Genomic DNA, 25,705 nt, shown 5'->3' with positions numbered 1-25,705 from the left:
ACTGCCCTCAGGCAGGCCGGCATCCCCACAGGCAGCACCTTTGAGTGGCGGAGGTCAGCACTCCCTTTAATGCATTGAAAGAGGCAGTCATTTCTGTGGACCACAGTATTCGAGGAGGCTTGTCTTTTTTTACAACAGTCACGCAGAATGTGGTCATGAAAAGAACAGTCTGGTATCCACTGTCTGCAATAGTTCACCATGCCTAAGAAGGACAACATTTCCTTCTGTGTAGTGGGCCGAGGGACGGAGGTCACAGCTTTGACCCTGTCTGCAGTCATGGAACGTTTTCCGTGAGACAGTGTGAATCCCAAATATTGAACAGAAGTCTGACAGTACTGCATTTTCTTTGCAGATGCTTTGTGGCCAGTCTGTTGGAGGTGCTGGAGAAGCATGTGTGTAGCAGTTTGACATAGTTCCTCACTCGGAGCACAGAGGAGGAGGTCAGCCAGTACAGCCCTCCGGAGGAGTGAAACTGTCCAGGGTAGCACGGACCACCATTGAGAAAGCAGCAGGGCTGTCTACCATGCCTTGGGGCAAACGGGTCCAAGTGTACTGCTTATTTCTATGTGTAAATGCAAATAACGGCTGTGTGTCTTCATGCACAGGTACTGAGAAAAAGGCAGAGCATAAATCCACCACGGTAAAATGTGTAGCTGTGGATGGAATGCATGTCAATATGCTGGGAACGTCTGAGAGGTGGCAGAGGCCTAATGACTGCATTTATTTGCCTTAAGTCTTGTATGAAACGCCATAGCCAGGTTTGTTAGGCTTTGGCACAGAATTGACAGGAGTGTGGGCTTTGTTACTCCTGTAGTCAATAAATCTCCTATGATGACGTCTAGAGCTGTGGCTTTTTCGGCAGAAATGGGACATTGCTTGACATATACTGGCTTGTTGTTTTTCAGCTGTGCGTGATAAGGTGTGCAGTCAATGAATCCTACATCATTCTCACCTTTAGACCATAATGTCATATTCTGGTATTCAGCTGGCAACGTAACTGCAGAAATAGTACAGTGGATAGGGTAGGTTAGATCTATGTGTCGACATGGTGTAGTTATGTCATAACCTATGTCTGAGTTATGTGACAAAACCACTGTTTGACCTTCACTTGTGTGAGCAGTTATCATGTTGTTGAACAGTGTGAGAGAAACAAAAGTGTGGCTTGTTGTATTTGTACACGTTTTTTTTTGGCACAGTGTGTGACATGGAGTACCGGACAAAAAGATGTTGAGTTCATTCTCTGCTGAGGCGTCCAGCTGACACAGAGGCTGTTCCTTCTCCATCATGTCGGTACATAGGGCAGAGAAAACATAAGCTGTTATCAGTGTCAGCAAACATTTCACCCTTTGTGTTAAATTAAATACACAAATTCATTTTTGCTCTGGGTGTCTGCGGCTGCTGGAAAACTGAGCTAAATTTGCACCTCTAGCTTGTCCAACAGTGCATAAAGCGTTTTATGAATACTAGGATAGATTCATCAGGCTTCTGTTTACACATAGTTACTGCATTTAAGTCAATTTTGTCTCTGGACATTGTTAGCAGGAATTTCTTTAGATTCTTAAAGAAATCGGTGATTTTGTCATTATTTACCCACAAAAACTCTGCAGTTGTGGATGCTTTATCATGCTTTGGATCTAATTCACCTATCTCTCTTATGAGTTGTGACTCGGTTACTCCAGGAATGCATTGACACAATATGTACCTGTAATCCGGACCACCCAAATGGTGATATCTGGTACTTCTCTGTAGTGCAGAGACAAAGGCTGTAGGATTTTTAAGAGGATCGGGAAGCTCTTTAATAGTTGTCACTAATTCTGAGATTTTAGGGGGCTGAATACAACATTGATCTCATAAAGGGGTAAGCGTCATTGACGTCACTAGATTTTGGTTCTGTTTGTTTACTACCGCGAGTGTTGGCGTAAGGACCTTTGTCATCCTGGCTTTGTTTTTCCTTTTTTTCTTTTAGATAAGTCTTTATTAAAGTTCGGGTAACAGGTATTTCTTTAGCTACCTCTAAACCTCTAGCTACGATATCGTGGCGTTTCATGTGGGTGTCTATCGTGGACACTGCCTGATGCAAAAGTTTTTCTTCATAGTCGTCTAAATTTTTTCTCATAAGTTCCTCACATTCTTCTTTCAAAAGTTTTTCTCCTTTTTTTATGTTCTGCTAATTCTTCCTTGCGGCGTATATATTGTTTTTCCTGATCTTGTTCAATTAGGTGTCTAAGATCCGTTGCATGTGATTCAGATTTTTCGTCGCTTTCTTTTGAGCTGGTTGGATCAGAATGCTGACATTGTTTACGTGCAGCTGCTACAGCGACTATTAATTCGGTCTCATCGTAAGGGTGTGGGGCTGTAGGCTGAACGGCTGAACATGCAAGACTAGCTTTTCCTGCGGTAGGTTTATGTTCTTTGCTAGAGCCTGCACTAGTTTTATTTGATGTTAAAGCATCTACACCTGGTTCCGGTCCCTTTTTCCATAGTGGTAACATTTGATGTATCACGTCGCGGCATTCTATCATGTATTTTCTACAGGACTTTTGAAGCAGACTACTTTTCTTATTGCAAATGGTATTCAACATTTCTACTGACCTGGTTTCTGGCGATAATCGTTCGGGATAGGGCTCCAAAAAGAAATTAGAATGCATTGTACTTACAGTTCTTAAGTTGTAGACAAAATCAGTCACATAAGCACTTCCACACGTTCTGGATACGTAATCATGGAAGTCTTCACCGACTCGCGGACGTGGGTTGCACGTGACCGGAAGTGGGAGGCGTACTGAGCCGTTATTTTTATATTTTATTTTTTTTGGTTTTACAGTTAATTTCGACTTTTTCTCGGACCTGTCTGTGGTCTTTGAATTATTCTGACCCATGTTCAGTGATTTCCAGAGGGGTTTACACGCTTTGAAGGATTTATGTTAGTATTTTGCTGTGGCACAGCTGAGGTTACTTTAAATTTATTGCTAGCAATTTTTGTTTGGGTGAGCAACTTCTCACTTAACGAGCAACTTCTCGCAATACAACAGGCAACTCCCTGTGTCTTTCTGCTTTTAATTTACTTTATTCGGGGACTAAGGAAGTCATCAGTGTATCTCTCTGGATCACTAAGTGAAACTTCGTCAGCATATCCCGTTTTTTATGGGTCGATCACTGAGAGAGGTATAATACGGTCTTTATATAAATATGAAAGACGCATATTTACCTTCGTCAGCGATCCCACTTCTGACACCAAATTGAAGAGAAAATCTCCGTCCCGGTTTCCCTCCAAGGCGTGAGCACCGATAAGCAGAGTTTTGTCCTTTCCTTATAAGATTCCTAATTATTCAAAGTAACACTCAGGTATGCCGCTCAGCTGGGTTAGTTACGACGTCGGGAGCAGCTTGGGAGAACAAGGAAACACAGACTGCTTCAGGTTGCCTTCCCAAATCGACTCAAAGGTTTATTAAGTACACAACAGTTTATATAGAGGAAAAAAAGGTTCGTGTGTCAGCAGATTCTCAGTACAGACCAAATAAGGAAACGTCTTCCTGCCTTGTGAGCAAAGAAGTATCCTTTGTGTAGTTTATCAGTTCAGCTACAATTTATGATCATCCCAGCAAAATACACTCCTAGACATAGAATACAGAGTTCTTTCATTAGTGAATTCTGAAACGAACCACCTGGCCTTTAACAAGCTCTTTTCTAAATCATAAGGAAGGGAGGATGGGAGTAAGGAAGTGGTCTCGTCTCTGTGGTATTTTCGACCTTGGGGTACCAGCCTGTGATTCTTACACATCAATTCTTGGGTCACAGAGAAAGAGAAAAACAACTAGTAAATGGGCCTTATTGAGTAACAGTTCTCCTGTATAATATTACTACAAAACAATATCCTGTAAATGCTAACCGTAGTATCAAAATATCACAACAGGAATGTTGGTTGCATTTATACTATAATAAATATGGTTTATAAATGGAAGTAGGAATGTTATTTGACTACAGTGAAAATTTCCAAAATGTCCAAAAAGGTAAACAGCACAGTTAACCTCCAGTCAGGGTGGAGGTAATGGATGTTTGACAGCCTGTGGGTAAAACGTTTGAGACCGTTTGTCTTTGACCTCACCAACCTGTAGAGTTTACCAGAGGGGAGGAGGGAAAAAGTGATTGTCCAGGGTGTGAGGGGTCCTTGATGATGATACTGGCTTTCCGCTGAAGTCTGCCAGTATAAAGGTCTCTAAGGAGGGTTAGTGGACTAACTGGGATATCTTTGAACATCAGGACTTGGAAATGTTCACAGACGGTGTCCTCTGCTATATAAAACACTGCATAGACACTGTTACAGCAGTCAAACGGATCCGGGCTTATCCCAACCAAAAGCCCTGGATGACCCGGGAGGTCAGGCAGCTGCTGAAGGAGAGGAACATTGCGTTCAGGTCTGGCAACAGGGATTACTACACCACAGCCCGATCCAACCTGAAGAGAGGCATCAGAGAGGCAAAGGGGGACTATAGGAGGAGGATCGAGGACCATTTGAAGAGTAATACCAGCCGGCAGGTGTGGCAAGGCATCCAGCACCTAACCAACTATAAGATCAATCTCGGAGCTGCGGACGGTGACCTGGAGCTGGCAGAGGAGCTGAATATCTTCTTTGCCCGCTTTGAGACCAGGGTACCGGAGGTATTGGAGCCACAGCAGCAACACGCCACCCATAGCAGCACCACCCTCACCCTGGAAGAGCACAAGGTGAGGCGCATGCTGCAGGCTGTTAACCCGAGGAAGGCGGCGGGTCCTGATGGTGTGCCAGGTCGAATATTGAGGGATTGTGCAGGACAGCTGGCTGGGATCTTCACCAGGATTTTCAACAAATCCCTCGCACAGGCGACTGTCCCACTCTGCCTGAAGTCCTCCACCATAGTCCCCTTGCCTAAGAAGCCCCACATCACCGGCCTGAATGACTACAGACCGGTGGCACTCACCCCAGTGGTAATGAAATGCTTTGAGAAGCTGGTCCGCAGACACATCACAGCAGCCCTGCCCCGCAGCCTGGATCCACACCAGTTTGCCTATAGAGCAAACCGATCCACGGAAGACGCTGTAGCCACAGCACTCCATGCTGCATTAACTCACCTGGAAGAGCATGGTAGCTATGTGCGGATGCTCTTCGTGGATTACTGCTCAGCTTTTAACACCATCCTTCCACACAAACTGGTGGCCAAGCTACAAGACCTGGGGCTTCCATACAGCACCTGCATGTGGATCAATAGCTTCCTCTCGGGCCGTAGACAGAGAGTCAGAGTTGGCCATCACACATCCTCAGCCCTGAGTCTCAGCACTGGCTCACCCCAGGGCTGTGTGCTCAGTCCACTGCTCTACTCTCTCTACACACACGACTGCACTCCTCGCCACCACAGCAACATCTTTGTGAAATTTGCAGATGACACCACAGTGGTGGGGCTCATTTCCAAGGGAGACGAGTCTACGTACAGAGACGAGGTGGAGCAGCTGACGTCATGGTGTAAGGCCAATAACCTCCTCCTCAACACTTCAAAAACCAAAGAACTCATAATAGACTTCAGAAGGAAAAAGGCAGAGATCCAACCACTATTCATAAATGGGGACTGTGTAGAAAGGGTGGCAAGCTTCCGCTTCCTGGGAGTCAATATAGAGGAGAACCTTTCCTGGAGTGTGAACACCTCCGAGCTGCTGAAAAAGGCCCAACAGAGACTGTACTTCCTGAGAATTCTCAGGAGGAATAACATCACACAGAGACTGCTGGTGTCCTTCTACAGAGCCACCATTGAGAGTGTTCTAACTTACTGCATATGCATCTGGTACACTAGCTGCACAGGGGCTCAGAGGAAAGCACTCCAAGGGATCATTAACACCGCCCAAAAGATCACTGGCTGCCCTCTCCCCACACCGGAAGTTCTACACAACGCCCACTGTTTTAAAAAGGCCCAAAACATCATAAAAGACATCTCACATCCTGGCCACTCCCTGTTCGAACTGTTGCCCTCAGGCAGACGGTACAGGGCAATCAGAGCAAGGACTAATAGACTCAAACACAGCTGTTATCCAACTGCAATAACACATCTGAATACTACAAAAAAAATGTCCATCACGCCACTCTTGTGTTAATCTATGCACGGTCTGAAGCATGTGTGTGGGAATGTATGTGAATGTATTACTGTTATATCTTATTAGTATTTTTAAGTATTCTATCTATTTTATTTATTGAATTTTATTGTTTTATTTATATTTTGATATTGCTAGGGATGATGCAATGATCGGGGACCATTCTTAATTTCGTTGTTCTCATGACAATGACAATAAAGTTTCTGATTCTGATTCTGATTCTGATGTAGTGTCAATTGGCCACTCTGTCACCCTCACCACCCGCTGTAATTTTCTCTTGTCCTCAAAAGTACAGCAGTTTAACCAGAGTGTACAGCAGTAGGTCAGAATGGTCTCAATGGTGGAGCAGTAGATGTTAAGCAGTAGTTTTTGGGGTAATTTGGCCTGATGCAGCTTCCTGAAGAAGTACAGCCTTTGTTGTGCTTTTTCTACCTGGTGGGAAATGTTTTTGGACCAGGTAAGGTCGGCCAAGATATGGACCCCGAGGAACTTAAAGCTCTTTGTACCCTTTGTAATTCTTTCCCATTGATGTAGAGGGGGGAGTGTTCAGATCACTTTGTTCTTCTAAAGTCGATTACCATCTCCTTGGTATGGAAGCCCGTTTCCGCCACTAAAAAACAAACAAACAAACAAACAAACAAAAAAAAAACAAGTATCCATAACTCTAAATTTCGAGTTACTTTTCTCAAAATTTCGAGTTAATAACTCAAAATTTCGAGTTAGCTCTGCCAATCAGTAATCTACATGAATGAGGTCACTTTCTTGTTACCCGGAAACATATGGCGCAGAATAACGTGCACTCAAAACCGGATCGCAACAAATTCGCAAGTATGTTTGCTGATAGTAACGCCATGTGATTCAGCTAATAACACAAGGCCACGCTGAAAATACTCAGCAATCTGTGCATTCAAGACTGGACGTAATACCGGTAGCTTAGCTGCAGCATTTGTACCTGAGGGCTTCAGCTTCCAGGTAACAAGGAAATTACGTCATTGACGTAGATTACTGATTGACAGCGCTAACTCAAAATTTCGAGTTATGGATCCATTTTATTTTTATTATTATTATTTTTTAAGTGGCAGAAACAGGCTTCCATACCTTGGTCTTAAGCTGTGTTCAGATGTAGGTTGTTGTCACACCATGGCTTCATATGCTGAACCTCCTCTCGAAAGTCTGAATCATTGTTGTACTCGATCAGTCCTATGACAGTGGTGTCATCAGTAAATTTTATAATGGTGCTACTGGTGTGAATTTGAGAACAGACATGGGTAAAAAGTGAGTATAAGAGGGGACTGAGGACACAACCCTGTAGAACGCCTGCATTCAGAATGAGGGTAGAGAAGATGTGCTCTCCTATTCTAGCGTTCTGGGGTCTGTCGCTCAGGAAGTCCAATATGCAGGTGCACAATGAGCAGTGTTGGGGAGTAACGGAATACATGTACCGCCGTTACGTATTTAAAATACAAAATATGAGTAACTGTATTCCGTTACAGTTACCGTTTAAAAAGGTGGTATTCAGAATACAGTTACTTTGTTGAAATAAATGGATTACACTGCGGTACTTTCCTGTTTCATTTTGTCGTGGGTCAGGCCTGTTTGGGTTTTGTTTGACAGCTACGTTCTGTTGTTCCAGGCGGCAGCGTTATGGTTGCCATGGTTACAGGGCGACGCTCTCTCTCTCTGCGACTGTGTGCTTCCTGGGTGAGAGAGGCCTTTTCGTTGTTGTTGTTGTTGTGCTAAGCTAACAGGCAGAATGCTACAAGCATAGCTCTAAAGAATGTAGCATCATGGGCAGTGTAGTCCGTGTTGCAGGGAGAATGGACTGCCATACACGTTATGGGTCTGTGAGTGCGAGGAGGGAGAAAAAGGGGAGTGGAAAGGTACGAGTTGTCATCGAGGAAAAACGGGAGCTGGAAGCATGTAAATATAATAATAACCACTGCAGCCAAGAAGAGTGCCTGACGAGCCCAGTTGTAAGTAAGCTATTAAGACTCAACTGTACACCGTGTTCGTGTTTTCCTCCGAAAACAATAAGTTCCGTTGGAGCAGTCTTTCAACGCCTCTCTCTGTCTCTGTCAAGAAAAGTTGACCCACACAACAAAGTAAAGCTATTTTTCGGCAACGAGCCGACAGGGACCCCGCCGTATTAGTCAGAGGTCCCTTTACTACAGTTCGGAGTCGCGGACCTTCAGTAATAGTAATAAATCACACAGCAATAGTACATTCACGTTGTTGTAAAAAGCATGATAATATATTAAGTAATCCAAAGTATTCAGAATACATTACTGTCATTGAGTAACGTAACGGAATACTTTACAGAATACATTTTGGGGCATGTATTCTGTAATCTGTAATGGAATACATTTTAAAAGTAACCTTCCCAACACTGACAATGAGCTACTGAGTGTTACGGCCGAGAGGGCCCGGCTGTGGGTGTGGACTCAAATGCAGACACAGAGGGAGGCAAACGGGCGTGAACACAGTGCTTTATTTACAAGTGTCTAGTGAAATTACACAACAGGAGACTATGAATGCTATGAATTATGAAATGCTATGAACTGTGAACTGTGAGGCCAAACTGTGAACATGAAACTGAGTGCTATGGCTAGGTGCTGGATTTCACGGATGGAAAAAAGGGGCAGTGGCTTGGATGGAGGTACGCAGTCACTATAATGAGAAGAGACAAGTAGTCAGTGGCAGTCCAGTGAATCACAGCTGCAGGATTAGGCTATGGAGGTTAGGGCTTACGCGTTGCAGGTTTAAAGTGTCATGCGAGGAAGGGGTGTCCAGGGGGTTCCGGGTGAGGAGTGTCCAGAGAGGATCCAGAATATGCGTGGAGTGAGGGACTTGGCAGGGAGGCAGGCAGGTGTAGTCCGATGGTGGAGAGGAAGAAACCAGATGACAGAACCAGCGTCCAGGCGGAGATGAGAGTAGTTCGGGAAACGTGACTGCCAGGTGGGTCCTATGACAAAGAAAAACACGGTGAGGGAAAAGCAGTAGTTGAGGGTTCTCACAAGGGGTTCGCAGCCTAGCACTGACATGGGTTAGCAGAAGATCTGGCAGAGGTCTGTTGTGAATGCTGGTCTTATATGCAGGTGACTTGATTGGAACCAGGTGTGGAAGCTGATTGGAGTCTCTGCCTGAAGGTAGAACCCAGCGGAGTGGAAAAACCCCGTGCTCACCCGGACCATGACACTGAGTCCCAAGTTGCTTAGCTTTTTAACCAGTTTGTGGGATTGACATCCCAGCTAGTGAGTAACACATAGGTAAGGTTTGATTAACTTGGCAATTGTTAGCCGATTAAATATCTTTTTTAGGGTACAGTAAAAGCAAACTAAAGGGAGATCGCATGCTAGGCTCCAGTGCATTTGTCTTCACCAAAGAACTAACCTTAGTGTCCTTCCTCCCTGACAAAGCTTCAAGAAAGAAGGTTTTCCTGCCCCTATCATCCATGGATGCGCAACCAAGCATAGGACCTACTTGCAAGCCTGAAGTGATTACATTTTACAATCAAACAAAGGGAGGTGTTGATATTTTTGAACAGTTGCGCGCTCACTATGGCTATGGAAGAAAAACAAAGACATGGCCCCTTTGCGCGTTCTCTGGCAAGATCAATACTGGTGTGATAAACTCATGGATCATTCACAATCAGAATGTGATGAAGAGAGGTGACAACCAAATGCAGAGCAGGCCTTTATGCAGGCTTTGGCACTGGCACTTATCAAACCATGGACAGAGCAGATGCTCCCCTCTTCAAATCTGTCACGTCAACTCAGAGTCCTGATCTGTAGCATGCTTGACATCCCCTCCCCTGGTACTCTTGCAGGTGTGGCAGGATCAGTGGCAGCAGAAAGCAGTAGTCCCCCTTTGTCAGGTGTGCTGACTGCCCCGCAGGCTTGGACAGGAAGACACAACACAGGTGCCATGTCTGCCATCAATCAGTTTGTCCACACATTACTACCCTGCGTCAACTGATTGCATGTAAGGAGTAGGGAAGTAAGAGTGGTCCTTTGCATGTTATTCTTATTTGGTGCAGTGGTTATGAATAAATATCACAGAGTGGTGATTTCCAAGGGAATTGATATGGTGAAAAAAACTATTTTAGTCAACTGGTCATTTTTACCCTCTCAAAAAATGCCATTTTTGTTTCTCTATCCTGCAGCTATGTGTGTGTCAAGGAGACTGTGCCTTCACCAGGGAAGTCTCAATTGTCCCAGGAATAGGTGTACCAAAGACCAAGTTTCCAGCGTCATTATTGTTTTTGTTTGGGAATTTTTTGTTCTCGAATTCCTAATTTGTCAGCCACCTGAGTCCACCCCAGGCGTCTTGCCACCAAGTAGTTGTTTAACTGATTCAGTGACCTCACCCCTGGAGAGAGCGAGTCGTCCCCCTCATCCTCATCCTCAGACTCTGCTGGGCGAACAGTTTGCCTGATCATCTTCTCACAGGGGTTTTTTGAATCGCTTTGTCTGAAACCTCACCCAGGACTAATTTGCCATACTACCAGGGGACCCCCCCCCCAGCAACATAGTCCCTGGAAAATAAAGAAAATAAAAAATTGTTTATACAGTTATAGGCATTTAGGGTTTTTTGTGTGTTTTGTTTTTGTGTACAAAAGTTATTGGGGTTGGACTAGACTTAACAAAAATCGTGCCTTTTGTTTTGGCTGATAACCAAACCTGAACAAAACAAGGAAACCAAACTAAACGAGGACCTAATCATGAAAAGTCTAAACCAGGAACACAGAGACACATGGGAGGGTTAACAGGCGCACCAACAAAGGACTGAGGAAGACAGGAAAGTGGAAAAACATGGGAAGACAGCAGAAACAGAGACGTAATGAGACGGGAAGTAAATAAACATAGAGGGCACGACAGACACTCACAGGAGACACAGGGATGAGACAAAAATAGCCTAACTGACAAGAAATCATCAGTTTAATCATTAGTCTACATTTTAGGGTGTCATTTTCTCAATATTAGTGGATAACGGAATTCAGCTACAACATATCACTACAACACTGGAATGTGTCATGCAAGTCTCTATGAATATACAGGGAAATTAATCATCATCATTATTTCTCTTTATTAAAACTCAGATATGTAATAGTGTCTAATCCACATAGTATTTATAAATATACAAGAGGTTCCTGATTTCTATGCAAGACTAACATCTTAAATTTTAGTTTTTTCTTAATGAAGTGTTTGCATTTTTTTTAAAGTCCCTGTGTAATTATAAATTATAAAAGTTTGTAAACTTTTATACTTTAGGTGCTGGACAACTTGGCTCCTTTCCAAGGTGAAAACTTCAAGCAACCACAAGCAGCAGTTGTTATCTAAAAAAGAGCTTGCCTTGTTTATAGGGGTAGGTTTCGATAATCAGTTTTCCAGTTAAAATCAATTTTAGCTTAAATAAAGAGATATCGATTCATTAAATCCTGAATCAATTTTTAAATAGAAATGTTTTTTACCAAAACTGCCAGAATCTCAGGTTAAACCTCACAAAACTATTTCAACAACCACCAAACAGCTAATACAGTAAATGAGAGCAGATAAACTGATTCCACACAAAGATGTAAACAGAAGCGCGGACCCGACACATCAGACGAATCTGTGAGATGTCAGCTTTCTCACCCGACGGCATGTACACAGACACGCCATTGTGGCTGAAAGCCTGCAGCTCACAGATTCTGAAGCTGCAGGTTTTGTCACTAACCAAAATTCACTGAACCAGCAGCAAAAGAAGATCCAAACTACACTTCACGTTTAATAAACATCAACATGATTCCCCTCTTTTGCTGTTTTGCTTCCACCACAATAAAAATAAAATAAAATAAAAAAAATAAAAATAATCACACTTCCTGCACAGCTCTTTCTGTCTCTCAGTGTATTTCAAGAACAGTTTCCTATCTCAAATCTCTGTTTTCTGGGCTTGGGATTCTGGGGGTTCTCCACCTCCGTGCTGGGGCTCTGGCTGGGCCTTGGGGGCTTCGGACCTAGTTGGTGTGTCGCCGAGGTTGTGGGGTGGGTGCATGGGGGCTCAGCCTTGGCGCAGGGGGCCCCTGGTGCATCAGCCAAACTGGGGGGCTCTTCAACTGGCAGGGAGGTTATTTCATGCTTGCAGAAGTTCACTCTGCAGGTGGGGGAGTGACATAGGAGAGATGTAGATTAAACTTAACCTGGGTGTCTATTGTCTTGTGTAGTCTGGGAGAGGATTGAATGGGGTGGGTACAGTTTCCTCTGCGGTTGGGACGGGTGGGTTGCCCTGGGTCCTGTGGGGCTTGGCGGTGCTGCTGCCGTGGGCCCTGGTCTGAATGGGCCTGGGCCCCCTTGCCTTGGTGGGTTCCAGGAGGCGGGAGTGCATGTAGACATGCATTTAAAATTGGGCCTGCAGCAACCCCAGAACCCCAAACTGGGCCTGCTCTCTGGCAGCAGCACGATGACCTCCCGTGTTTTAAATACACTTTAGAACAACACACAGCAACACTACACATGAGGAGGGAGGTATGGGGTCTTCTCACACCTCTCTGTTAGCCATCGGGGCGGAGGGGCTGGGAGGTGGTGTTGGCTGCCCGATTGGGGTCTGGGATGTGGGGCCTCCCTGCTGCTGTGGAGCTGGGGGTGGTCTGCTTGGCTCCACCCCGGGGGAAAAGGTAACATCTCCTGGGTCTAGGTGCGGTTTCCCCCTCAGGGGGCGAGGGTACCTGGACCTGGAATATAAAGTATGTTTGGGGAGTATGATTGTGTGTACAATATCCATTTGTGTCTGTCTTTACGTTGGGTGACTGCTGAGTATTTGTATATGTGTGCATGAGGTTGGGAATGCACGTTTGTGTCTGTGTGTGCCTGTTTGTCTCTGTCTATATTTCAGGTCGGTATCAGGTCTATATTCATGCACACAGGTGTGCACACGGGTGTTCACTGTTCATAGACACAAAATACACCCTTCTTGGCTGCTACCTCAAAGCACATTGTGCGCTGTCAGTCTTGCCTGCTGCACAACAACATTCAATATTTAGTATTTACTGTTATTTACACTTGGCTAGATTAATGCGAAGGTGTTGTGTTTATTATGCTGCTCTCTTTTTTTGTTTGTTTTCTCCTTTTTTTTCTCAACAGGTGATCTGGGAGATTTTTTTTCTTTTAACCCTTTAAAACCGATTTGGAGCGGGCACGCTCTGTTTTGCGTAACTATTTTTAAATCCCTGTAGAACCGGAACCATGTAAGCTAGCGCAATAATTTTTTTTGCTATGAAACCGGAGGAGTTATGCCATCAGCTTGTCCTAGGTCACGGTTTCCTTCCACACATAGCTTTGCAAAAGCTGCATAAAAAGCGCTTGCAGGAGCAAAAACATAATATTCCAGAAACATACTTTGCCGATCTCATCAGCTGTTCATAACACTTCTCACATTGAAATAGACGTCAGCGCGAATGATCGCATGTCTGCCATTACCTGCCCGAAACCGGAAGTGACGTCATCTTCGCGGAAAATGTAGTTTTTTACTTGTAGCCCTTAGAAGCTTATACTGGTGTTTTTCTAAGTCATGTTTGACTTTATGCTTTTCTGAATAGTTTCTGTGATGCTTAGAACTCAAATTGCACTGCTTAAAATAGTTTATTTTGATGCACATGCTGTTTTCTTTGCAAATTTGCATCATAAGATTGTTTTTCATTTTTTCTGCAGTATATAAAAATTGGTGTATCTCAAAAATAAAACTATGAAGACACTCAAAATAAATTTCCTGTTGTTGTAAACTATTTTTTGCAACTTTTTTGTATTTAAAGTTTCAAGGGATAAACCTCTTAAATTTCTCCTTTAAGACCTACCATCGAACCAAGGCCGCCAGAGCTTACTTTATATTTTTAAATGCGGTAGTGCCATTTTTGGGAGCATTTCAAGTTGCTATACATCAATACAACTGTTATAGCCCATATTTTAATAATATGTATGCATTAAGGCCATAGTAACTACATAATTTGCAAAAAAGTGCAATAAACTACAAAAAGTTTTTGTTTTTTTTACATATATTTCTACTTGGAGAAATTTAAGAGGTTTATCCCTTGAAACTTTAAATACAAAAAAGTTGCAAAAAATAGTTTACAATCACAGGAAATTTAATTTGAGTGTCTTCCTAGTTTTATTTTTGAGATATACCTATTATTATATATTGCAGGATAAACGAAAAATAATCCTATGATGCAAATTTGCAAAGAAAACAGCATGTGCATCAAAATAAACTATTTTAAGCAGTGCAATTTGAGTTCTAAGCATCACAGAAACTATTCAGAAAAGCATAAAGTCAAACATGACTTATAAAAACACCAGTATAGGCTTTTAAGGCCTACAAGTAAAAAAACTACATTTTCCGCGAAAATGACCTCACTTCCGGTTTCGGACAGGTAATGGTGGACATGCGATCGTTCGCGCTGACGTCTGTTTCTACGGGGTTCAGACCGTCTTTAAAGGGTTAAGTGTCCTTTCTCACTGTCCCTCTTCCCCTCTGTTTTTCTTTTCCTTCATCTTTCTTTCTCCCTATCCTATCCCCCAGCCATGTCTGTCCGGTCTGTAACAACTGAAAATAAAATACAATAAAATAAATAATAACAACAAAGGTCGATCGAATGGACCAATACGGCAAGGCCGTGATGATCCACTTGGTAAAGTCAATCTGTTGGGTATCTTTGTTGGCCTTCAGACATCAATTCCGATGGCTAAAGAACCAAACAGAACAAGAAAAAAAAAGTGAAAAAAGAAAAAAAGAAAAGAAATTTAAAGTAAACTTTTTCGAATTATGCCAAATTGCAAGACACTTAGCTGTATCTCTAATTAAACCTCTGTAACATTGTTCTGCTTCACTTCAGCACCATCAGGTAATGTTCATATGTTGATTCACGGGTTTGTTTGTGTTTTTCGTTTTTGTTCCATTGCAGAATATTTTTAGGGCTATCTACTATAAAAAGCCAGGCCGGGAAAATCTCCTTCATGTTTTTCTGTGTTTTATCCTCAGTTACTTTAACACAAAAGCATCTGCTGTGGTGCTTACACCTCTGATGAAGTCTCACAAGTGTCAGAACTGATAAATGAGCAGAATCTATCTATCTATCTATCTATCTATCTATCTATCTATCTATCTATCTATCTATCTATCTATCTATCTATCTATCTATCTATCTATCTATCTATATCTAGATATATCTATCTATCTATCTATTTCTCTCTCTCTCTCTCTCTCTCTCTCTCTCTCTCTCTCTCTATATATATATATATATATATATATATATATATATATATATATATATATATATATATATATATATGTATATGTATGTACATATGTATATGTATGTATATGTATGTATATGTATGGAGGGATGGATAGATGTGTTACAATGTACATGGTATGAAGGTATGTTATGAATATACTTTAAGTATGTACAGGCTCTAACTGTAGTGAGTGTGCAAGCTATGTACAGGCTATGAACAAGTATACGTATGGTTATAAATATGAAAAGCTATAGCAGATTATAAATATATAATTGCGAGTATTAATAAACAGTGTAGAACTATAAATATTGTCTTGTACAGTATAATTGATTGTCTATACAGCATTTACAGTAGTGCAGTTGAGATCAGTGAGATATATGGATAAATTATACAGTAGTTATATAAAGTGCCAGTAGTTGTAGGTGGTGGTTCAGTCCATGTTATTATTGTGTGTATGAGGGTACAGTAGGCCATTTGTTTGTTTTTGTCCATTGTGTGTATGTTCAGTTATAAAAGAATAATACATAAAGAATCCACACTATCTGTCTCACATATTGTAACAGGTTAACTCATTCATAGTCATTTTTACATGACAGCAAATGAAATGTCACTGCTGGAATGACATGACTGAGTAGACTAAAACTACCCAGTCAGGGCATGGTGGTTAATGTTTATTACCATCACTGTATAAATCTTTGTATTTCTTCATTTCTTCATTATTTATTAATCTGTCCTGTGACTGGGAGTGATGTAGTGCAGAAGGTGATCGGATGTTTGTATCTATAGTATGCAGTGTGTACAACACCAGTTCCAAAAAAGTTGTGATGCTATGTAAATGTGAATAAACAGAATGCAAATCTCATACACCCATATTTTATTTATATCAGAACACTGAAATCATATTAAATGTTATTTCATGAAAATATATTTTAATGTTTTGAACTTTATGGCAGCAATATCTTTCAAAAAGAAGTTGGGACAGGGCAACAAAAGGCCAGAAAAAAAAGAGATCTGGCAGCAGATCTGAGACTTGACTGGATACAAACTTTCTCAGAAGTAAAGATGGACAGACATTCACCAAAACAAAAAACAAAAAAAACACATCTACAAATTGTGGAACAGCTGGGAAGACTTTGACTATCTACAGCACAGCATATAAGACACCGTAAATAATAAAGAATAAGAAAATCTGGAGAAATCTCTTGGACATGCTTGGCATCAGCCAGATTTAAAATACAGTAGTTAGTCTGGAAATGAATCAACAGTGAAAGGTACAGAAATGTTTTAGAGCAAAAAATGTTGCTAGAACAGCAATTTTGTAGGGAAGGACCTGTATATTTAAACAAGATAATATTAAAGCACATACTGCATCTATTCTAACGGCACAGAATTCATAGCAGCAGAGTCTGGGTGCTGAACTGGCCTGCCAGCACTGCAGACCACTGATTGAAAATATTTGCATTGCTGAGCAGATAGGTTTCTAGAATCTAGAAGATGTGTATGAATTGGTCTCCTCAGTTCTCAGATGTTAACGGACTGTTTTTAGATGAAGAGGGGATGCTTCACAGTGGTAAACATGCCGCTGTCCTAACTTTTTTGAGAGGTGTTGATGCCATCAATTGCAAAAATAAATTTTTCTTTAAAACATTTATACATTTTCTATGTTCTGTTGTGAATAAAATGCAGGTTTGTGAGATTTTCATACTTCTATTATTATTGTTATTATTATTATTGAGTTTGTTTTGTACAATGAAGTCTACTCCAAATGTTTTACTGATGTATTAAATTTAATAAAATGATATAACAACACACACAATACACACAACAAAACGTAATCAGAAAAACTTACACATTCAAAAATAGATGTTCAATTTAATCTGTTTAACATCTGAATTACAGTTTTTCTCGATTGGTTTGGCTCATTTCTTGAAACCGAGATGACATTCTCAAAATAACATGGACAAATCTCCAAACCACCTTGCAATTGTTCACAACAGAATGTCATTTTTCATTGGTTTTATCAAATTGCAAATACTTTAGCACATGTCTCAAGTGACTCTGTGCTTCTTTTCAAATGATTATGTACAAGTAGCTACAGTTAGCACAATGAGCCCACATTTAGCACATTTTCCAAATTAATAGATCTTGACGATCTAAACTGATTAGTTGATTTTTCAGTGAAATGATTACTCACTCCAAAACATATCAGCATGGTTTCATTGTGTAAGTCATCATATGCACAATTGTCTGTTCAACTGTCAAAATTAGTCAAAGATATAATACCATGGAAGAATATCTTGGAACATTTGATAAAGTTATGACAGTACTTGACAATCAATCAGGTGAAATTAGAACTAACGAAGGAGCAGTTTCCCACATCTCAGATGACCAATCAAACAGGTTGTTTAGATACCTGACAGGTGTTGTCTATGATTATGGCTGCTGCCAAATGTATATAGACAGAGCTTGGCCCGGGGCCAGTTTCATTTGCAGTGTGAACATGGAAGCACCTCGCCAAGTACAACAGCAACTTCCTGCTCGAGGAAGAGGAGGAAGAAGAAGAGGAAGAGGAGGAGTGAGAATGTGTGGAGGAATAGGGGGAAGAGGCCGAGGAGCATGGAGGCACCATGATGTCCCAGATGAAATCCGGGCCACCCTTATTGACCACGTTATAAACCATCGCCTCACAATGGCAGAGGCAGGTCGCCGAGTGCAGCCTAATGTGCCTCGGTCTACAGTCTCCTCCATCATCCAAACCTTTCGCAGGGCAAACAGGTACAGAACTATGCTATTGAACTATTCAGTGTTGGTGTGTGTGTAGGCCTAGAGTACTGTAATATCTTCATGTGATGTCATATGATACTATAACAATGACAAAGAAAACAAATGGAGAAAATACTGTGAATAGTATTCCAGTCACTGTGCAGTGCATCACACTTTTAGTACCATAAAACAGCAGTACAATTACATTGGTAACTCATTTCATAACAAATTTACAGTGTTGACCTTTGACTTGTCTAGGATTGGACGACAGCCTCAAGTGGGTGGCAGAAGAAAACTTCTAAATGAACAACAAGAACGAGAAATATGCAACATGGTCATTGCAAATAATGCCATCACACTGAGACAGATTCGTAATGCAATCCTGCTAGACAATGTAATGTTCCAAAATATAAACTCTATCAGCATCTCCACAATAGACCGGGTATTGAAGAAACATCAGATGACCATGAAACAGATTTACAGGGTACCATTTGAGAGAAACTCTGACAGAGAGCAGTGCGTCGATGGCCAGGGGGATGAGGATGGTGGCCAGGAAAGGGAGGGTGACAATGGCGACCACTGAAAATATTACTGTACTATAGTTCTGAAACTTTATGTACAGTATGGTAGGCTAGGGTTATTTGTGGGGGTTTTTTGTTTTTTGTTTGTGTTTATAACTGTTCACATTTACAGAATCCTGTATATGTTTTCTTTTCACAGTATGTTCTCTAATGTTAACATTTCTTTGTACGAATGACAATGTTTACAGTTTCCTTGAGTATGAGTGGTTTATTGGAGGCTGATTTTATTGTAAAATCTTTTAGTTTTATTCATAGTGGTATTCTGTTGCTAGACCTGTGCCTCAGTGACAAAACGTCTAAGCATTTTGACTTGCAGTGCTTAAACAATGCCAAAGGTATAATGCATTTTGGGGGCATTGACTATTTATATGGGAAGGATATTTAGTTTTGACACATGGATAAACTCTTTTGGGAGAGATATGAGCTTTTGCAGGGGATCCATGGTGTTGTGCTAAACCATCCAGGTTATTTTGACAAAAACACTAAATGAATGCACATGTGCCAAGGCACTTGAGAAGGATCTGTGCTATTTTGACTGTACTGGCCTTTTATATGGAAAAGGAATCTGCTTTTGAAGCATGGACGAAGAGTTTGGGGACAGATATTTGATTTTGCTAGTGAGCTATAATGTTGGGCAGAACTGTAAGACTGTTTGGCCAAATGACCTTGTGGTTTTGAGAGTGTCATCTCGGTTTCAAGAAATGAGCCAAGCCAATCGAGAAAAACTGTAACATCCGAATAAAAATATATGATCCTCATTGAAAATGCACACGTTATCCACAAGATGGCGCGCTCGCATTTCTCGCCCTTCTCCACAAAACGTTTTCTCCATCCTTCCTTTAATCTGACGACAGTTATGCGATTTAATAAGCTGATATTTTCATTTCAACCAGAAAAGCCCAGACCTCTCACATTATAGGTCTCCTGTCATTCGGACCTCCTCTTGTGTGAATCTAAAACAGACTGCCGGAAAATCTGTCATACACGAATAAAGACAAGCTTCGATAAAAGTACACAAAAAGAGTCAACACGGTTAATCTCCGGACTGGTTTGGTCTGTGTATCTTTGGAGGTCCTACAATCTCATAGGATCTTTTAGCCGTTTAAATCTTGCACGCAATCATACATCTTTACTGCAATTAAATCCTGTAAATCAAACACGGAGCGATGAAAATATTTATTTATTAAATTAATTCGTTTTGTAATTTCAAATTCCAGTTTATATTTATTATTTTAAGCTTTTTTTTATTTAGCTGAATTTGGTTTTGCTTTGCTGGTGACGGTCGAAGTCTAAAAGCCTTTTTAAAAAAAGAAACAAATAATAATTCGCCGAGCATATCACTATATTGGTCTTTTGCCTGTAAACCTACTGCACATATATTTTACCTTTAGTTCCGGCATTTTTTTTTGTTGTTTTTGGTCCTGTGAGTACTGTGTGCTTTGTATAACTGTTCCTAAGGCCCTGTGTTTTTCTAAGCAAATTTCCACCTGCCGTTTGGCCTGTTCATTGGCTAAAACCACAGTCAGATTCCGCTGCGAGATTGAAAATCAGGGAGGGGGGATGAGCGGGAGGTATAAACCTGATAGGTTTACACTGCTTTTCAAAGACTTTTGGAATCGACGCATCTCTCCTCTGAAACTTGTTTTTCTTCCAGGAAAAAAAGGAAATATTAACTGGGTTATTTTTCTCCCCGTTTGCGTTTGTTTTCGTCTCTAGAAGCTGCGAGGAGCTACAAAATCAGCAGGAGGACTTTTTCTTTTTTCCTAATCTTCGCGGATTTTTAACGGTATGAAATAATTAGACGCACTGAAATCATTTCATGTGAAGCTTTGAGATCATTAAAATTCAAATAAGAGGAGAATTTCCGGGAGTTTAAGTGTATTTATTTATTGTTATACTCTTGACGTTGACGTAAAAGCCTACGTAAAAGCATCACCTTTTTAAAAAAGAAATTATTTTTAATTATTATACTTTTCCGGTCTAGGATCACCATGCCTCTGTCGTTTATGGTAAGAAGCAAAAAGTTCACTTCCTACAGGCAAAAAAATTTCGATGAAGATGACTCGGAGGCCTCCGCAACATCTGGTAAGTCTTTAAAAAAAGAAGTGAGTTGATCTGAATAGGTGAAGAACGGGGCCCTATTAAAATAATTAAATGAAATTACTGCTGCGGGATGTAACTGCTTTTTATCGCAACCCCAAATCTCCTTGCCGTCTTAAACAAATTTTTATTTGTTTTGCAAATTAAAAATTAAAAATTAAAAAAAAAAAACTTCTGATGTTATTTGTTGCTTTTTCTTATTAAAGAAAATACCTAATTGAACAAAAGAAGATATTAATTTAGATTTACTTTCTCTCTAATCAACCGAACTTCACTTTGTTTTGGATTTGCAGAAATCCCAGCAGCCGTTCAGACCACAGACATTTCAGACAGGCCTAAGTCAGAGGGGCAATCTTCCCCTGAAGCCCCCCGCTTACTTACTAAGGAGGAACCGGAGCTTGAATGTCCCTTACCGCTTCACCCAGAGCCAAGCAGACCTCTCATGACTCAGACACAGCCGTACTACCTGCCAGGTAAGTTTAAAAACTTGCCATCTGGAAGTCAAAAGACTAGGCTGGAATAGAGACTGCATATCAGAGGTGGAAGTAGACGTGGCCCATTAGTTTTGGAAAGCATTTTAAAGCTTCAAAGTTGGCATTTTGACCACAGTTTTATATATTTATTTCTTTATTAAAGATTTGCATATTCGGGTTGAAAAAGGGTTAAAGGTTATTCCCTTAGACTGAGTAGCTAACTAACAAAACACTCATTTCACTCACAAAACCTGAAGTAGAAACTCTTTGGTCTGTACCACATGGTTATCAATCAGATTATTAATCAGACTGCTGTAACTGAAGAGTGTAACTGCTATTCATAAGCTGGACCTAGTTTTTGTATTATTTTGACTCTGACATAATATTTTGTTTGATGTGTTTTGAGGTAATTTGATTTTTATTTTGTAACATTGTAATGGTGTGCAGTCTTGGCCAAGTCTACTCTGAAAAAGATTTACTCTTAAGGGATAAATAAAAGTGTTTTTTAAAAAAAAAAAAAAAAGAAAATTGTTCCATTAATGAGCATGAAAAAGCACTAACATCACAAAAGCTGTCTGTGTGTCAGGACAGCAGTCCGGTTAACCCCAGTATATAGGTGAATGCACTGTAAAAATATTCAGCTCCATTGTCAGCATAAAGTTTTAATATCAGTTGTTAAACATGTTTTTCATGCTAGGAGGTATCCAGCACTTCCACCTTGGCTTTGTTTTTCATGTGTAGAAGTTTCTGTTTGCACTGGCATTCCACTCAATTTTGCATTACATCTTATCCAAATAAGAAACAGATATGTACACCTTTAATGTACAGGATCCTTTTTGTTTTCAAGAAAAATACTATAAGGAAAAACAGTAATATTTCATGCTTTCATGCTGAAATAGAATTATAGCCTTATGTTTACATCTACGAGATTGAGAAAAAAATGACATGGGTGTGATTTAACAGATATAAAGCAATATATTTTTAGGCTGGATTGGCCCTTTCATGTCTTACAGTGGTTTGCTTCACTGCCAACTATTTTCTAATTAGTTGAATTTTAGGTTAGCTGAAGCTTTTTAACTTCTGCTACCTAAAAGAATCCAACATATGTGTACTGTTGTTACGTGGCAGCCATGTCATCTGATGCATGCTTTTAGAGACTATTGGTCTATTCACAGTTAAAATCATTAGAACTCGCTGAATTTCAAACAATTTTCAAGCCTTTTTAAACTATTTCCAATGAACCCCAGCTCAGTCTTCATAAACCTTGTACCATCACACTGAAAAAATTGTGCTACTAGAAAAACACCCCTGATGCAAACTTTTTAAAAAGGCATCTATAACAAAGATAAGATATGCTTTTTTTTGTCTCTTATGTGTGCGCCCTTTAGAGCCTCACTTGGCTGACTTCCAACCTTATGCCTGGGAGACATTGTCTCCTTCCTACAAGCTCCGTCAGATGAGTTTCAGCCCCACAGTGCTGCAGCATGCCAGTAACCTGTACAGCACCAACATCAACCGTAGTCCTCAGCCTCAGCAGCCTCTAGACTGCAGCACTCACTACTCGCCTTCTTCGAACACCTATCACTGTATCACCTGTGACAAGGTAGGTACCGCAGCTTAGGCCAAGATCAAAGGCTTAAAACTGGTTGTGCAGCTCGCGAAGCTGTTATGTCAGGTGCAGACATATTTCACGGCTTTCACTTTGTCACTTTGACTCCACTGACGAGTGCAATTATGGGCAAACTGTGTTCTAGGTATTTTCAACTTCCCATGGACTGGAGGTTCATGTCAGAAGGTCTCACAGTGGAATGAGGCCGTTTGGCTGCAGCATCTGCAGAAAAACATTTGGTCATGCTGTCAGCCTGGAGCAGCACATGAACGTCCACTCTCAGGTATACTGACGAAGCAGGAATTATTTCAGTGTTTAAAGAGTTTAGGGACCTGAATATGCAGAGGACAACACATCTTGGCCTTTAAATCTTTAGTGTGGATTAGGCTTCAGTTTTTTACTCTACTTGTCTGATATGCTGACAGCTTTCAAGATTCATGCTTACATTTAGTGAACACAACTATAGTTCCTATTCGTAAAATGCTCTTGATCATTTAAAGTAGAAACAATGAAGGAAATGTGAACATATACATTTCCTTTATTACAATTTTCCCCATCAAAAGATCCCAAAAATCTACTAAAATTATTGGAATGAACTTTTAAAGACAAATTTTTTTCTGACATTTATTCACTAACTGATTATTGTGCCTCACTTTTTTTGTCTTTGTCCTTGATCAGGAAAAAAGTTTCGAGTGCAAGATGTGCGGCAAATCCTTCAAGCGTTCATCCACGCTCTCGACACACCTGCTTATCCACTCCGACACCAGGCCTTACCCCTGCCAGTACTGTGGCAAGAGATTTCATCAGAAATCTGATATGAAAAAGCACACCTACATACACACTGGTAAATGTCTTAACATTCTCACAGTTTGTGACCATCAGTGTGACCCTGCATATGATCCATCTTCAGCAATCACCTGCTTTCCAGGTCAAGCATGTAGGGACTATTTCTAGGAGTAATATAACTGCTGATAAATCAGAAAAAAGAAGCTTAAACAAATATCCTGTTGATTTGCATATCTGGGTTTCCTCTTCACAGAGCTCTGTAAAAGGAACTTTAGTTTATATTTGTTGCCAGTATGTCTCTGACAAATCTGAACAATGGCCTGATTCTTCTCTCATGGTTTTAATGAAAAACGTTATCTGTATGACGAAAACGCTTGGCACCATTTTTGGTAATGTTGGAAAACCTGATTTTACCAAAGCGGTGAAAAGAAAACTATAACAGTTTTATACAAATCACTTGAAAATTGTCCAAGTTTTGATTGTGCAGATCAGGGGTGTCAAGCTTAAGGCCCAGGGGCCAGAGTTGGCCTGGCAAAGACTCCAGTCTGGCCCACTTGACAGGTTTGGGAAATATGTATAAGGGCATACATTTTGGATTTGGGGAGTTGTGGGGAGTGAGCTACTTAATTGTACTGACAGATTTCCTTCATTCACTCCAGCAGTATTTCTTTCTCATGTAGAAAAACTGAGATGCATTGTGGACATTGTGCTTCTTTTTCTCCTGTAAAATGCTGTTTAAACTGACAGAAAGGGGAGTTTCACTGGTCCAATCCACATAAGACGAAAGCTGGCTGTATGTGGCCCATGATGTAAAATGAGTTTGATATCCCTGGTGTAGATTTCTTACGGCATGTGTTCTTCTGTGTGTTTCATTTTCTTTTTGTAGGTGAAAAACCTCACAAATGCCAAGTTTGTGGCAAAGCTTTCAGCCAAAGCTCCAACCTGATCACACACAGCCGGAAACACACAGGATTTAAGCCCTTCGGGTGTGACATTTGTTCAAAGGGCTTCCAACGCAAGGTTGATCTGCGCAGGCACCACGAGAGCCAGCATGGCATAAACTGAAGAGGAAGTGTTTTCTTTCTTGTTGTTGTTGTTGTTTTTTAACCTGTGTGATAAATAATATTTAACAATATGCTGACACTGGGGGAAGCTGTAGCTCAACTGGTAGAGCATTTTCTTAACATATCACAAGGTTGAGGGCTCAGCCTTTGACCCCTTCGAATGCTGAGGTGTCCTTGGGGAAGATCCTCTTGGCCTACAAACATCTTGCACGGCAGCTGTGTGTGACTGTGAATGGGCACATGAGAAACACATTATGAAGTGCTCAGTAGAACCTAGTTAAGGTTAAAAGGCACTATGTAAGTTACATTGAAAGAAATCTTTCAAGATATGAATGAATGTTTATTCTGATGCACTTTTCATTGTGTTGTTGCAGTGTTACAATGTTCCATTGCTTAGAGTCCAATAAATATTGAAGCAATCTCAAATGTCTGTGGTTGTTGTTTTTGAATGAGGCAAAATATAATACTTGGTCCTTTGTCACCCCACAGTAAAATACACACATAGTGTGATGAACATTGTAACATACTTTCCCTTCCTGACTGGTTTATTCTGCTTTTCATAGTTAGAAACACATACAGGATGAAACTGTGACTCAGGCCCCAGGTGGAAATCTCTCGCAAGACTAGATATAGTGTGTAGTGGAGTTATCCTGCATTCAAATAACACCCAGAACATTATGCAAATCCAAGCGCAGGGAGCCATTCGTTCCAGAGAGTCGACTAGAAAGCAGCTAAAGGAAAGTTAGAAGCAAATACATCGTCCAGTTTTTATGTTCAAGAGCAAAAAGGAGCTCTGTAATCTCAGTAAAAATCAGAATAACACAAACCGTCTGCCCCGCCATACTGTATGTTTTCCCTACACACCTTTAAATGGCCTTTGCAGTGCATTCAGCCTAATGGGATACAGGGATTAATAAAAGGTTGTTGAAAAGGTACCGATTACTTACTC

The 25,705-nt window shown here is 40.9% G+C and overlaps 1 protein-coding gene across 1 annotated transcript; it reads left to right on the top strand.

The window, feature by feature from the left end:
- Positions 1-20,312: 20,312 nt before the first annotated feature.
- On the top strand, positions 20,313-25,176 carry gfi1b (growth factor independent 1B transcription repressor). The gene is made up of 7 exons (XM_085463242.1): positions 20,313-20,510; positions 20,709-20,809; positions 21,118-21,297; positions 22,686-22,900; positions 23,052-23,189; positions 23,585-23,750; positions 24,579-25,176. The coding sequence occupies exons 2-7, from the start codon at positions 20,716-20,718 to the stop codon at positions 24,755-24,757; spliced, it is 972 nt and encodes a 323-aa protein (XP_085319368.1). The 5' UTR covers positions 20,313-20,510; positions 20,709-20,715; the 3' UTR covers positions 24,758-25,176.
- Positions 25,177-25,705: the final 529 nt, after the last annotated feature.

This window comes from Copadichromis virginalis, linkage group LG7 (genome assembly GCF_057382275.1).
Source record: "Copadichromis virginalis isolate Kocher_CV1m ecotype Utaka linkage group LG7, C_Virginalis_male_GT1.1, whole genome shotgun sequence".
Taxonomy (NCBI): Eukaryota; Metazoa; Chordata; class Actinopteri; order Cichliformes; family Cichlidae; genus Copadichromis; species Copadichromis virginalis.
This window is presented reverse-complemented; position numbering and strand designations above follow the sequence as displayed.

What these genes read in the sequence shown, in the direction of transcription:
- gfi1b (XM_085463242.1), top strand. Translation starts at nt 20,716, where the DNA reads ATGCCTCTGTCGTTTATGGTAAGAAGCAAAAAGTTCACTTCCTACAGG. An exon ending in ACAGCCGTACTACCTGCCAG is followed by an intron (nt 21,298 to 22,685) that starts GTAAGTTTAAAA and finishes TGCGCCCTTTAG; the next exon opens with AGCCTCACTTGGCTGACTTC. An exon ending in ACATGAACGTCCACTCTCAG is followed by an intron (nt 23,190 to 23,584) that starts GTATACTGACGA and finishes GTCCTTGATCAG; the next exon opens with GAAAAAAGTTTCGAGTGCAA.